The sequence below is a fragment of the Lipotes vexillifer genome, unplaced genomic scaffold (assembly GCF_000442215.2).
Source record: "Lipotes vexillifer unplaced genomic scaffold, Lipotes_vexillifer_v1.1 scaffold982, whole genome shotgun sequence".
NCBI lineage: Eukaryota > Metazoa > Chordata > Mammalia > Artiodactyla > Lipotidae > Lipotes > Lipotes vexillifer.
The window spans coordinates 1,428,786-1,442,719 of record NW_006789467.1 but is presented as its reverse complement, the minus strand read 5'-3'; the positions used below and the strand labels follow the sequence as shown (position 1 = coordinate 1,442,719).

The following is a 13,934-nucleotide window of genomic DNA, read 5'->3' as shown; positions in this document are numbered from 1 at the left end:
GAAAGAGCTTGGTGCATTTCAGGTACTGAATGAAGGTCAGTGTCTATAACCATAGTCTTCGTTTGGGCTGCTACACAGAATACCAGAGACTGGGTGGCTTACAAACAATAGGAATTTATTTTTCCAAGTCCTGGAGGCTGGATGCCACCAGGTCAGGGTGCCAGCATGGTCGGCCTCTGGTGAGGGCCCTCCTCCGGTTCCAGGCTGCTGATGTCTCGTTGTATCCTCACATGACTGAGAGCAGAGAGAGGGTGAAAGCTGTCTCTTGACTCTTATGAGGACACTAATCCCATTCACAAAGGCTCCGCCCCCACGGCCTCATCTAATCCTAATCACCTCCCAGAGGCCCCCTCTTGATACCATCACTTGGTGATGGGGTGGGGGCAGAGTTTCAACCCATGAATTTGGGGGGACACAGTATTCAGTCCATAACCTTTTTTAGAGATACATAGTTATAAAGTATATGTAGCTGTGGTCAGGATATATAGGAAAAAGTAGGTCCCAGTAGCTAAAGAGCAAGGGGTTTAGAAACACATTAGGGAACTGGAGAAAGGACAAGAGTTCGCGAGGGAAAAGAAGGGTAATGCTTTTGGGTTGCTGACCCTGTCACCTCTGCCCCTGTGGGGCCTGCCTTGGCATTTTATTTACTCTTTTGTCCAGGCCTGGTATGTAGTGGTCTTTAACTGGATATCATGGTGGGAAAGCTGATGATTTCCTGTTTGTGAACTGTTACACTAAGATACGATGTTATGGTAGACCTGTAAATAATGTTTTTTAAATGTGTGTGCATATATTAATCTTTACCAGAATGTCACAGGCAGACTAATGGTTGGCCTGCGCTGGTGGAATCACATTGATGAAGATGGAAAAAGCCATTGGGTGTTTGAGTCCAGGAAGGTAAACTGCCTTTGTTTTGTTTGTTTGTTTGTTTTTTTTGAGCGTCATTCAAAAAATTATGTGTAGGGCTTCCCTGGTGGTGCAGTGGTTGAGAGTCCACCTGCCGATGCAGGGGACACGGGTTCGTGCCCCGGTCCGGGAAGATGCCACATGCAGAGCGGCTGGGCCCGTGAGTCATGGCCGCTGAGCCTGCACGTCCGGAGCCTGTGCTCCGCAACGGGAGAGGCCACAACAGTGAGAGGCCCACGTACCTCCAAAAAAATAAAAAATAAAAAAATTATGTGTAGATACATTTGAGTATTTAAGGGTCAATTACCCAAATACTCAGATGCATCCACGCATAAGGGACCGCCCCGGATCACTTGGCATGGTATAGCACAGAACCATATGGCCTTCTAAACTTGCCTTGTGTTTCTCTTTAGTTGCAACTGGCAACAGGGTGTGTCCAGGAAAGAACCCTGAGAGGGGTTGGGCTCAGGGTTTATGCCGCGTGCTTAGCTGCCTCCCAGGGGCTGCTGCTGAAGGGTCTCTGTTTGGGACCCTCAACCCTGTGTGCCTTGCCTAGTGTAGCTCCCTCCAGTGGCTCCATCTGTCCTTGCCCCCGGGGTCCTCCTCCATTCGTGCGCAGGAGAAAGAGGAGGTTTGCAGCTGGATAGAAAATCTGAGTTAAGCAGAGAGCAGTGTGTTCTTCAGGCTGTGCCTTCAGAAGCCCTAGGGGACCTTGCTCTGTTTTGGGTTAGCCTGCTTATCTGTAGTGGAAATCAGTTTGGGAGCCAGAGGACAAAATTCCTGGAGACAGCACCGATTAAATTGCTTGCCTCTGCTTGTTAGGTCCCTGACTAGGACTCCTCAGAAAGCAGCATTGTGCTCAGTGAGCCCATAGTCCTTTATATTATAAAATCTACCTTGGAAACCACTCAGCACCCTTTTAAATTCCTGGGTGTTGCTGAGACATTCTGGTCATTGTCCGGAATCCCTTGACTGCATTTCTTCCTGTGGACCTTGACTTGACCTTTTAGTCTCCAGGATGACCATAGCCTTGATTTCCTGAATCCTCACCTAAGAAGGCATCTTTCAAAGCTTGCTTATGAATAATCAGTATAAGTGCAAGAAGGATTGACTAGAAGCCTGTCAGAGGTCACCCTTACTCTCTTGGGTGATGACAAACTGTCCACTCTGCCCTGAAAATGAAACATTCTCGATTTAAAACAAAGTATGTTAAGACCAGTTCCAAAAATTACAGAAGTGGTAGATCTACTGTTTTGCTTCAGGGAGATTGTGGGGCGGGGGGTAGGAGTTCTACCTTGGGACTTGGGTTGTCTGTATTAATTTATTTGAATTTGAGGGTAAGGGGTTTTTCATTAAAAAGGTTAAACTTTTTGCTGATAAATATCACAGAACATTGGTTATTAAATTCATGTTCTTTTGTAGGCCTCTCCTCAAGACAGTAAGACTGTTTCAGAGGCTGAATCAAGAATCTTCTGGTTAGGACTCATTGCCTGCCCGGTGCTGTGGGTGGTATTTGCCTTTAGTGCCCTCTTCTCCCTCAGAGTGAAGTGGTTGGTGAGTATCAGTGTGGAGCTGTCAGTAACCCGCTAAGGTGGCTGGTGGACAGTCATAATAAGCAGCACCTGTGTTAACACCAGGGCCCCCGTCTTGAATAGGCGGCTTCATCATGTATTTCCCAAGTTTGGTTTCTCAACTCTGCTTTTCTCTAAGTACAGAGAGCAGAGTCCTGTGAAAGACTCCATCTCACCAGTTCTCCAAGTGCTTAGCAGAATTTGATTTAGCCCATCTTGTTCAGTGATTACCACGTGTATCACATAATCTTGTCGGTCAGGGATGGTCAGTATACTCCAAACGTGCTTAGCTTGCTTTGGAACTAACAGAATGGTCTTCTCTGAAAATACTGGTTGGTAACCTGTTCTGGTTATCTACTGCAACAGTCATTTTATGATCTCTCGCAGTTTCACTGGTTCAGAAGTTTGGGAAGGGCTTGTCTGGAAAGTTCTGGCTTGGGACCTTTTGTACTTGTGGTCAGACAGTGGCTGGGGGCCGCTGAGGCTTCTCCTCTTTCTGGGGTCCCATGACCTCTCAACGCGGTCTTTCCACATTGCTGGTTGGGGCTTTATTACAGTCTGGTGGCCTCATGGCAGTTAGACTTGGAGGGTCACAGCTCCAGTTGAGAGTGTTTTAGCTCACAAGCTGTATTACCTTGTACAACTGTATTAGTTTGCTAGGGCTGCCATAACAAAGTATCATGGACTGGGTGGCTTAAACAACAGAAATTTATTTTCTCCCAGTTCTGGAGGTCTGTCTCTTTGGCTTGTTGACTGTCTTCTCCCGCTGTCTTCACGTGGTCTTCCCTCTGTACATGTCTGTGTCCTAATCTCCTCTACTTATAAGGGCACCTATCATATTGGATTAGGGCCCACCCTAGTGACCTTATTTTTCCTTAATTCTTTAAAGACCCTGTTTCCAAATACAGTCACATTCTGGGGTCCTGGGATTATATATATAAAAAAACATATACATTTGGGGGGAACAAAGTTCAGCCCATGACAACCACCTAGCCTCAGAAGTCACAGCATCACTTTTGGCACCCGTCCACATTCAGGAGAATGGAAATTAGGCTCTGCAGCTTGATGGGGGAGTAAGAAGGTTCTAGAAGAGCATGTGGAGATACGGTTGCCACCATCTTTGGAAAATATAATCTGTCACTTAGCCCAAACTGTGTGTCTTATTCTTTTAATAATTGATTTTATCTCACTTAATACTTATTGGTATCAGATGTATTTTGGCCTTAATTGTGTTTTTTTCCCCTGTTTTTAATATTTCCTTGTCTAGTTCGCTGTATAGGTTCTCTTTTCCTTTGCGCATACACATACATAAATACTTTCCCTTTTGAGATTTGGAAGGTTTATTTCCTGTTTTTAGTTTTTCTAGTAGTTATCTGTATCACATAACCCTCTTTCATGCATTTCATGTATCATACCCTCTTTCATGAATTAAGAAATGTATTTAATGTCTTGATTTCCTGCTGTGAAAGATGTAAAGTTAACATTCATGCCTTCTCCCACCTTTCCTCCCTCCTTCCACTTCTGGATTTTTGTTGGTTGTAGTCTTACTTTAGTTATTTTAAGTAATATACTTACTCCTGTTTATTGACTTAGAGACTGTTTAGAAAGGGAATGAAATAAACACTCTTATATTCCCTCCTTTGTTTCTTCCCTTTCTATGCCTGAGCTTTGTTTGTTCCAGTATTATTTTTGTTGTCAGGGTTTATAACAATTACCTTTTGAAATGGTATTTGTTACTGGTTGTTCAGTCTTCCATCTACTTTTAAATAAATTGATTCAGTCCTTTTATTGCAGCTTCTCCTTTACCTCTTGCTTGGCTGAATTTCATTGTTGGGTGATTTTTTTCAAAAAACTTGTGGGTGTTATTTTCCTTTGGCTCTGTCATTTTTAAGAATATGAGCCTGTTGACTTTATTCTTGAATAAACTTTTCTTTTTTCTTTTCTTTCTGAATAAATATGCTTGAATAAATTCTTTATTTCTTCATTCTTGAAAAAAGATTCTTTATTCTTGAATAAAGAATTGGCTGAGTTAATATTCTTGGGTCACAACTTTTTTCTCTCACCATTTAGAAGACATTACTTCCTCATTTTCTAATATTGAATATTGTAGAGAAATCTGAGGCCTGGCTTACTTAACCTCCATGTAAGGGAGTGAATTATTTTTCTTCCTGGACAAATAATTTTTGTTAATCATTCTTGAAGTTTTAAAATAGCATACATAACCAGATTGTCTTTGTGTTTATATTTCTTTATTGCTTTTTCTGGAAACTGTGTGCCCCTCTAATATGCAGGCACAGGTTTTGCTTTGAATCAGGAAAATTATCTTCTGTTGTCTTTACATTTATTTATGTTCTGTTTTTTTGGTGTTTCTAATTCTGAGGTACCAGTTACCTCTGTGTTGGATCATTTTTATCTGTTCTCATCTACCATCTTAAATGCTTTCATCTCTCATCTTTTTCCTTTCTGGTTATTCACTCAGCACATCTTTTTAAAAGAGTCTGCCATACACCAGAGCTGTCCTGGGCGCTGGGGATATGATTAAGGGCCTGATAAACAAGATGACTGCTCCGATAGCACCACTTTCTAGTGGAGCAGAGTGTAGACAGACAGTAAATAAGGGTTGTTAGAAAGGTGACACACGGTAACGGAGTGGAGAGTGCCAGGGAGAGTGGAGTGGGCTGCTTTAGCAAGGGCTTCTCTGCGTTTCCTGAGCTCTGCCAGCTCCGTTTTCAACTCCTTCTGGTGTCTTGTCTTACCTTCATTCTCTTTGAATTCTTATCTTTAGGTTTTTCTGTAGGGTGACGAATGCTTCAGGAATGCTTTTATTTTGGTGGACTCTATTTCTTTTTAGAATCGATTCTTCGTCTGCCTTTTGCATACTGTGTTCCTTTCTTCTTTTTGTTTTTTGCTGTGGTTCTGCGTAGCTGCCTTTCCCTGTTCCCCTCCCCATTTTGCTCCTGTTCGCAGTGGCAGCTCTGTCCACACCTTCTCTTTATGTTGGTTTTGTGTGGGTGAGTTCTCCTTGCCTGCCTTCCTTGTTGTCTGAGACATCTGGGCTCTGCTGTGAGCTGCGGTTTGATCGCCTGAAGGCGCAGGTGTGAGGAGAGGACCGCAGCCCTGCCGCCGGCTGCCTCGGCTGGCTTGCTCGGGTTCCTTCCCTTACATAGTGGAGTTCTTGTTGCTCTGTCGTGGTTCTGCCCTCCTGCTTTATCGTTTGTGAGCCCCTGGAGCCTTCGCCTTTCTCTGGGGAGGCAGCCCAGTCTTTCTCTGGCAGTGTTTCCCCTTCCCTAAAGCAGAGCAGGGAGAGGGGGGTGAAAGGTGGTTTGGGCTCCTGTTTTAAGACCACAGGTCAGGAAGGGGGCATCCTGTCCCTCAAGCTTCCCCACCCACTGTTCTCTGTGGTGATGGGCTTGATGACCGGTGGTCCTCCTGCCTACTCAGACCATTTGCTTATTCTGGAACAGGGCTTGGCAAACTGTGGCCTGAAGGCCAAATCTGGCTTTACGCCTGTTTTTGTAAATTTGTGTTGGAACACAGCCTTGCCTGTTTGTTTACATACTGCCTGTGGCTGCTCTGGGGCTAGAATGGCAGAGTTGAGTATTTGCAACAGAGACCATATGGCCTGCAGAGCCTAAAATATTTATTATCTGGCCCTTTACAGAAGAGCTTTGTAGAATATTTAACCGTGTGATCCCCTCATGTTGTTCTAATGAACTTTTCTTTAATAATATTTAAATAGTAGGCTTGCGTTTCTTTTTCTCAATCCTTAGCGGTCTTAGTGGGGTCCCCTATAGGACTGTGGCCACAAGGAAGAAACAGCTCTGCTGAAGTGCATTTCTTCCTAGTGCTGTGTCCCCCTCTGCGCCCTTCCCCCATCTCCTTGTCACAGAAGGCAAACCCCTGTTGGTTGCTACCTTGAGGCACCGGTTTGCTTTCTTAGAAGCCAGTTGTTGCCCACACAGTAGCATAGAGCAGAGACTCAGCTCTGTGTGCTTTCAGTGTATTGAACTTGATCTATCTCTTGACCATTCTTTTGGAATTCTTAAGGATATAGTTAACATTTGAGCCCCTTCTGTGTCTCATTTACCTTTTTTATATCTTTACTCACAGAACCATGGAAAATATTAGAGAATGGTCCACCCACTGCACCCCCGGGGCTGGCACAGAGCATGTGTGTTGATGGGTGCTTGTTGGGTGGTGCAGAGCGCGTATTGGACGGGTCTGCTCTGGGAGGGAGGGCGCACGGGAGTCTCACGGCCACAACCCCCCTTCACAGAGCTTCCTCTTCCTACTTTTTCCCGAGACAGTCTCCGCGTTTTGTTTATGGCAGAGAGACGGTCAGTCAGTGTCAGGCCCATAACTGTTGGTTATTCCCCTCTCCCAGGCGGTGGTTATCATGGGTGTGGTGCTGCAAGGGGCCAACCTGTATGGCTACATCAGGTGCAAAGTGGGCAGCAGGAAGAATTTAACCAGCATGGCTACATCGTACCTTGGAAAGCAGTTTTTAAGACAAGTAAGTGTTTTCTGGATGTGAGGGTGATTTGGATGCTGTCAGTGCCTAATGCAGTGATGATTTCTAACTCTTGTAGAGTTTAATTTCCATGAAGTACTTTAAGAAAAGTCTTTTAAAGGGACGTACACTTATTTAAGTGCGACACGATGATGAGAAAGTTACTTCAATTTCTCTTTGGAGGCTTTTAGGGCATTCCAGAAATGTATTGTCGATATCCTGAAATTATTTTAAAACCAGAGGGTTAAATGTTCATTGATAATAACTTTTTTTTTAATTAGATGAAGTTCAGTTGCTTTCCATTACTTCCGGTGGCTCTAAATGAACAGTTTTGAAGAATGTATCAATATATTGTATGGTTTTAGGCTTTATAGTAAGAACAAGTTAGGAACATAATAAGACCGTATCGTTAAAGATGGTTTTAAAGTACTCGGTTTGTTTTTGAAGAATGTATAGGTTTTACTATAGTTCCCCGATATGAAGATTTAAATCGGAGTTTTCCATGGGGTAAGTGGTATTCATAGGTAAATAGTAATTGGTAAAACCTTTGGGAAATTGATTAGGTCTTTGTATGCGTGATGTCTCGTGTTTGTGTTCATGCAGTAGGTTGGGCAGGTAACGTTATACAGGACACTTACGGGTTCTCAACCTTGGACATGCATCAGAATCTCCTGGAGGGCTAGAGCACAGATTGTGGGGTCCTACCCCCAAAGTTTCTTATTTAGTTGCCCTGGGGCCGGGTCTCATAGGTCGCGTGTTTGCAGGTTCCCAGGTGGTACTGATGTTGCTGGTTCAAGGATTACATTTGTGACTAAAGCCCTGAGAGGCTAAGTGACTTCTCAGGAACATACAGAAACCAAGTGGTGCAAAGCTAGGGCTTAACCCGGCTCTCTTGAAATCCAGTGCCGTTTCCTGTACAGTTTCTCTTACATAAAAGTTAAGAAGGAGGGAAAGTGAGGGTTCTTGTAGGGACATGACTCTCCTCCTGAGGGTTATTGCAGAGCCCCAGTATACCTTTGCCGGGTAAGGCCCACCTCATGGTGATTCTCAAGTGTGTGCTTAATAGGGTTTTCCCCTTACGATTACCAGCATTCACGTGAAATTGAACCTTGAGCTTGACATACGTGGGCAGGGTCAGTAGACTTACATGGCACTTGGTGATGCTCTGCTCAAATGAGAGTGACTTGCTGGACATCTGGGTGGACCCATTGCTTTACTTCTCTAGCATGACAGTAATTTTTAACGTAATTGGGCCATGGGATGCCAGGTAATGTAGTAGCTGGCTGTGCTGGCAATTACGAAATGTTTTCCTAGTGCTTTAAATCTGGTATGTTAAGTAAAATAGCTTTTAGTCTTAAGGAGTTGTTTCTCTTTTGCAAGTAAAATAGCTTTTAGTGTTAAGGAGTTGTTTCTCTTTTGCAGACCACTGGAGACGATCAGACCTCCTGAAGAGAGTGGGGGAGCCTGCGTGTTCTTTCCATTGGGAATAACTGAAGGGGGTCTTGACTCTGAACCTTTAGAACTCAGTACCTATTGCAAAGAGGAGTGTTGGGTTTGTTTTTCCATTTTAAAGTTTACTTTTTAAAAAAAAAGGAAAAGTAGTTTTCATATTAAGTTTTTACTTTCTAGCATATGGGGCTTGAAGGTGTGGTGTAGCTAGAAACATTGTTAACATTTGGTTCATGGTGTACATATGTGTATGCACATAGTTGTGTAAGATCCATGTGTCTTAAATTAACAGAAGTGTTTGTGTTCATGCCCATATGGAATGGAGACCTTTGCATTTTGATGCACAGAACAAGAAGGATGTTCCTAGTCTATCTCAAAACTCTCTGTGTTTACATACTATTTCTGTAGATTATTTTAGGCTTTGCTTCCATGGTAAGAGTGAGCACTTTGGCTTATATATAGAGTTAGAAATAATTGTTAATTTTACACTTAATATATACTTCATGATGAAACTTCTTATCTTAGGCGTTTACAGGCAGGTAAAAACCAAATTTGGGCTATTGGTGTTAACTAGTTTCTAAAATTTTGTTTATTTTTATTTGTAATGAGTCACGTACTTAAGGCCCAGTTAATATAAAAGGAATTTTCATAGTTTATGTTCATGGGATATGTAGGCATTGCTGCTGTTCTATTTATTTTTGGGGAAAGATAGCCAGATTTTACTTTGGAACCTTCCAGAAGCTCTTCAGTGGTCCTTGGCCTAATGAAATCTATCTTTTACCACTAAAAGAGTATTATTCTTATGTCATAGTGAGAATAATCATTTCAATACTTGGCATTGTAAATGCCTAAAAGACGTTTTATTTTACGAATCTATTTTTTTTCTTGCTATAATGGGGATATTGTAAATCATGTATTTGTATTAATGGTATTTCTTAAAACGATGTATGTAACGATCCGCTAACTATTGTAGGCATCTGTAAATTCTGTTGTAGGTACTATAAATTTTGTTTTAATCGGCAGATAGATTATTTTGTGATTGTATTTATACATTGTTAAAAATTTTTTGAAGATGTTTTGTTTAATTGAATGTATCTTATTGGCGTGATAGCTTTGAAGGTGCATAACTTTATATTTGTATAAAAACTCTACTGCTTACAAAGCACTTTGACACTCGTAATCTCATTTGATCCTCACGACAAGCCTGTTATGTGTGATGCTGGTTTATAGGTGACGAAACAGGACTTCAGGTTATTGACTGACTTGCCCAAGGAGACACTGATTACAGGAAGACCCATCAGGACATATTACTGATTTTAGAGGAAATATTTGTCTCTAAATGTCCTTTCCTTTCATACGAATCATTAATTTACTAAGTCATTAATTTGGTAAGTGCTTGTTTCCCATTTTATTTATACTTGTCTGTTGAGGAAAGTGGATGCTGCGTAAATGTTTTTATTTAACCTGAAAGATCTGGTGTCAGTCTGTAGAGCTGAGAATCTCATGGGGGGGGTTGCTCTTGAGGTAACTATTGTTATTTGAGGCTGCAATCCTAAACCAAATATGAATTGAATTTTGGAATATGCACGTGGCAGGACCTACTGTTTATCCCCCAATATTCATTTTTCCCTTCTATTCATTTCCCACTTATTAGCCAGGACATGGCAACAAAGACAGTTTTTCCCAGATTTTCTTGCTGCACCTTGGCTACGTTTCCAGGAAGTATTCTTAGAAGGCCGGCATGCACGTCCCCTCCCCTTTTCACCCCTCTTAGCTGAAATGTAGACAGAATAGATGGCGCTTGAACAGCTGTCATGGACGATGGGGTGGAAGCCTTATTTTTGAGAACAGCAGAGAAATAAGGTAGAGATTGAGTTCCCTCTGATGGGGCCAGCAGCCCTGAACTGCCTGTCTGAATTTTTAAGCGAGAAACAAACTTCTGTCTTGTTTAAGTGTTATTGCTTTTGTTTTTCTGTTGCTACAGCCTAAGTGAATTCTTACCAATACAGTATATTTTCAGCAACCCCCATAATTGTTTCCATTAGTATAGTATTTGAGATGTAATAGTTCATCAAATACATATTTGCTCTTTTCTCTGTGAGGTAATTAAGCTAATATTATAGATGCTAACAAGTCTAGCTGTTCCAGATGCTGTTGCTGCGTAAAAATTCACCCCAAAATGTAGCAGTGTAAAACAGTCATTTTCTTATGCTTACACAAGCTGTGGGTCAGGAATTTGGGTGGAGCTCAGTGGGGACAGCTTTCCTCTGCTTCACATTCTGGGGCTCGGCTGAGAGATTTGAAGGCTGGGTTTTGCACATTGGCCAGGAGGCAGGAAACATCTGGGGGCATCTTCACGGGTCTGGAGATTGATGGTGGCTGTCAGCTGAACCTCAGCCAGGTTGCTGGTTGGAACACCCACATTTGTGACCTCTGGGTCGTCTCTCTGTGGAGGCTCATCTGGGCTTCTTCACAGCCTGGCAGCTGGGGTCTAAGACAGGCCTCCCCAGGGAGCCAGAGAAGTGTGTGACGTTTTTATGACTGGTCTCGGGGTTCACATAGTGTCACTTCTGCCATACTCTGGTTGAAGCAGCCATTAAGGTCCCCCTGAGTTCACGGGGAGGGGACAAAGCAGCCATCTTTGGAAAGTAAAATCTGCCACACATAATCGTTTCAAGACGGGAAAACTGCTTGAAGAGAACAAGGGTAGCAGGTGTTGCTTTCTTTTTTATCTTCCCTGGTCAGCCTTGAGCACAAGTGAACTGACTGAATGGTGCAATTAAAATGAAAGTAACATTGCATTCTGTAGCCCCCAAGTGTGCCTGTTTTTTGGCCCACAGCTCTGAAACATAGGCAGGGGTGTGTGTGGTTGTGTGGAGGTGATGGCACAGTAAGTCCACCATGGTGCCAGTACTGTGGTCCTTTAAATTTGTAAAACACTTCAGAGCTCATTCAGAGTTCTTTTATGTCTATTACCTTATTTGGTTTTCCCCCGTAGCCTCTAGAAGGAGGAGAGATCATGAATAACCTCATGTTACAGATGAATAGCTAAGACGGAGAAAAGTAAAATAATTTACTGACGATTGCATGTAGTAGAGACAGTGATGCTCCCCCAGTATTCCCTTTGTTCTCCTGTACTTCCCACCAGCTCCGTAATTAACTGAAGCTATGAGATCAGTTATGGCCCATGTGATGTGAGTGAAGGTGACCTGCATCGCTTTTGGGTGAGGAAGGTGAAACTGATGTGAGAGTCTCTAATCTTTCTTCCCTTCTGTGGCAGCCAGTGGTGCTCGAGATGGTGCCTCGGCCAGCTGGGTCCCTGGGTGGCTTGTAGAGCAGAATCCCCCACCTGCTCCTGTTGGACGAATGGCGTAAGTGAGCGATAAACTTCTGGTGTGTGAAGTCACTTGATTTCCTGGTTAATTTGTTTCCATAACATAACACAATGTAATAGCCTCTTCTGATGAATATAGGTGCACACCTTACAAGTAATACTCAGAAAACTCTTAAGTCCTAATTCAGTAATTTCTCCACTGTTCCATGCTATTTCCTTTTGCAAGGAAAGAAATTGGAATCTGGTCCCTTAGTGCAGCATCACCAATTCTAATCAGAACAGACAGGTGAAGTTGACCAGGTGAAAATTCAACTAGGAGAGTCCACCTCCATCTAAAGGGACAGGAGCTTCTCATTTCCAGCCACTTGTTGCCACTCAGGAATGTGGTTCCTGTGTTGCTAGGGTTTTCAGTTTTTTAAGAGGAATGGAAAACCCGGATGTTTATATGAAATCTCATCTTTTAATGTTTGTAAATGAAATTTTAAAAGGAAAAAAAACATGTGAAGTCAAACTGAGTATGTCTGCAGGTCAGGTTCAGCTGTGCTAACTTCTGTGGCAGCGCAGTGATGTTCAAACTAGTAGAGCTCTTTCTTCTATGTCTTGTGTCAAAGCTGAAATCAGTAATGAGCAGAGCAGAGCTGCTCTAGAGGAAACAGCTTTGGAGGTTCTGGAATCACCCGCTCAGCCCTAACTACCATTTTCCAAGGAGCCCCCGAGCCACTGTTTGCTGCAAACCACTGCTGGGAAGGTGAAACCAAAGTCCGCCTGGTTTTGAGGAACACGTTCTCAAATCCTACGTCACATACATTTTTCAATTAAAAGTATTCTAAAAGGAAAAGAGCAATCCTGTCACTTCCTGAGGAAGTTAAATTTAGTGCCAAGAAAAAATGTAGTCTTATATATCACTTTTCCCCACTACGATTAATTAAAAAATAATAGTTAAAACAGTCATGGTCAGAAAACCGAAGGGCTACAAAGAAATGCAAGTCTTATCCCACTCTCATTTCTGCTCCCCAGAAGCAAACATCTTCAACTGCTGCAGGTTTTGTATTTTGGGGTATTTACTTCCATACTAAATAAAATGCTTATTGTTTGTACAGTGTTTCTTGACTTATCAACTTGCTATAATAGCTGTTGGCTTCCTGCTAAGAAAAATGAAGATTTAACTCAAACCCCTCCCCCTCATATAGTTTGAGCACTTTTTATTTCCCCAACTTGGTTGTAACATTAAAGGCTTAACATAAACCTCCATTTCTTATTCCTTAAGTTATCTGATGTTTAACTGTTTTCTCTATTAGTAATTTGTTCAACTGCAAGTAACAGGAAATTCCACAAATAATAGTGGCTTAAACAAAAAAAGGGTTTGTGTGTTTCTCTACAAAGGAAGTCTAAAAGTGGGCACTTGCTGGTGTTGATGCAGTTACTAAACAGTTCCTCAGAAAGCTGGTTTTTGTCCCCATGCTCATTGCCTCAGGGTCACAAGATGAGTGTCACAGCTGAAGATGACTCATCTGTTTATACGCAAGGAAGGAGAGCGGAGGTCCCCCGTCCTATCTGTTCCCTTTTAGCAGAAAAGCAAAAGCTCTCAGAAACCACTGTAGACTTTTGCTTCTGCTTGCTTACATCTCATTGGCCAAAGTGGTGTCACCCAGGTATACGGAAGTCTGGAAAAGCAGGTATGAAGGTGGGCACATGGCTGCCTTGAGTAAAAGTGAGGTTTTGTTAGGGGAGAAAGGAGAAAGGGACATTAGGGAGGAAACTGGCAGCGCCCACCGCATACTTCTCATGGGGGCTTTATGTAGAGGGCACCGGCTGCTGCTGTGGCTGGTGCTCTCAGCACCGTTTCTACAGTAAATAAATAGCCTTGGATCTGGACGGCCTTTTTAAAGCCAACTTTTGATGCAAAGCCATTAAAGCACTATTTGGTGAAATAGTTCTGTGAGGGCGTAGGCTGCTGTACTCTTATGTATATATTCTTACTTTAATGTGATTTGGGGGTTGGATTTAGGATATTTAGAGCCTACACCCTCAAGAGTTCTCTTGAGGTGGTGCCACCCCCAAGGGAGGGTGTTTTTGTAAATGTGTTAATCATTGGTTAGCAGGATGATTGGTTATTTTAGTGGGCGGAGGCTAGGGATGCCTGGAGCTTGTAGCGCATAGGACA

General features: G+C 42.8%; 1 protein-coding gene across 2 annotated transcripts in view; it reads left to right on the top strand.

Moving 5' to 3' along the window:
* The window catches only part of TVP23C (trans-golgi network vesicle protein 23 homolog C), a 19,344-nt gene extending 9,743 nt beyond the window's left edge, over nucleotides 1–9,601 (top strand). The window contains exons 4-7 of one of the 2 annotated variants that reach the window (XM_007462652.1): nucleotides 808–897; nucleotides 2,329–2,460; nucleotides 6,862–6,990; nucleotides 8,410–9,601. In XM_007462652.1, the coding sequence (XP_007462714.1) occupies nucleotides 808–897; nucleotides 2,329–2,460; nucleotides 6,862–6,990; nucleotides 8,410–8,436 (378 nt within the window). In that variant the 3' untranslated portion in view covers nucleotides 8,437–9,601. Of the gene's footprint in view, nucleotides 1–807; nucleotides 898–2,328; nucleotides 2,461–6,861; nucleotides 7,012–8,409 lie in introns of those variants that run through there. The other variant, XM_007462653.1, reaches the window with a different exon arrangement.
* Nucleotides 9,602–13,934: the final 4,333 nt, after the last annotated feature.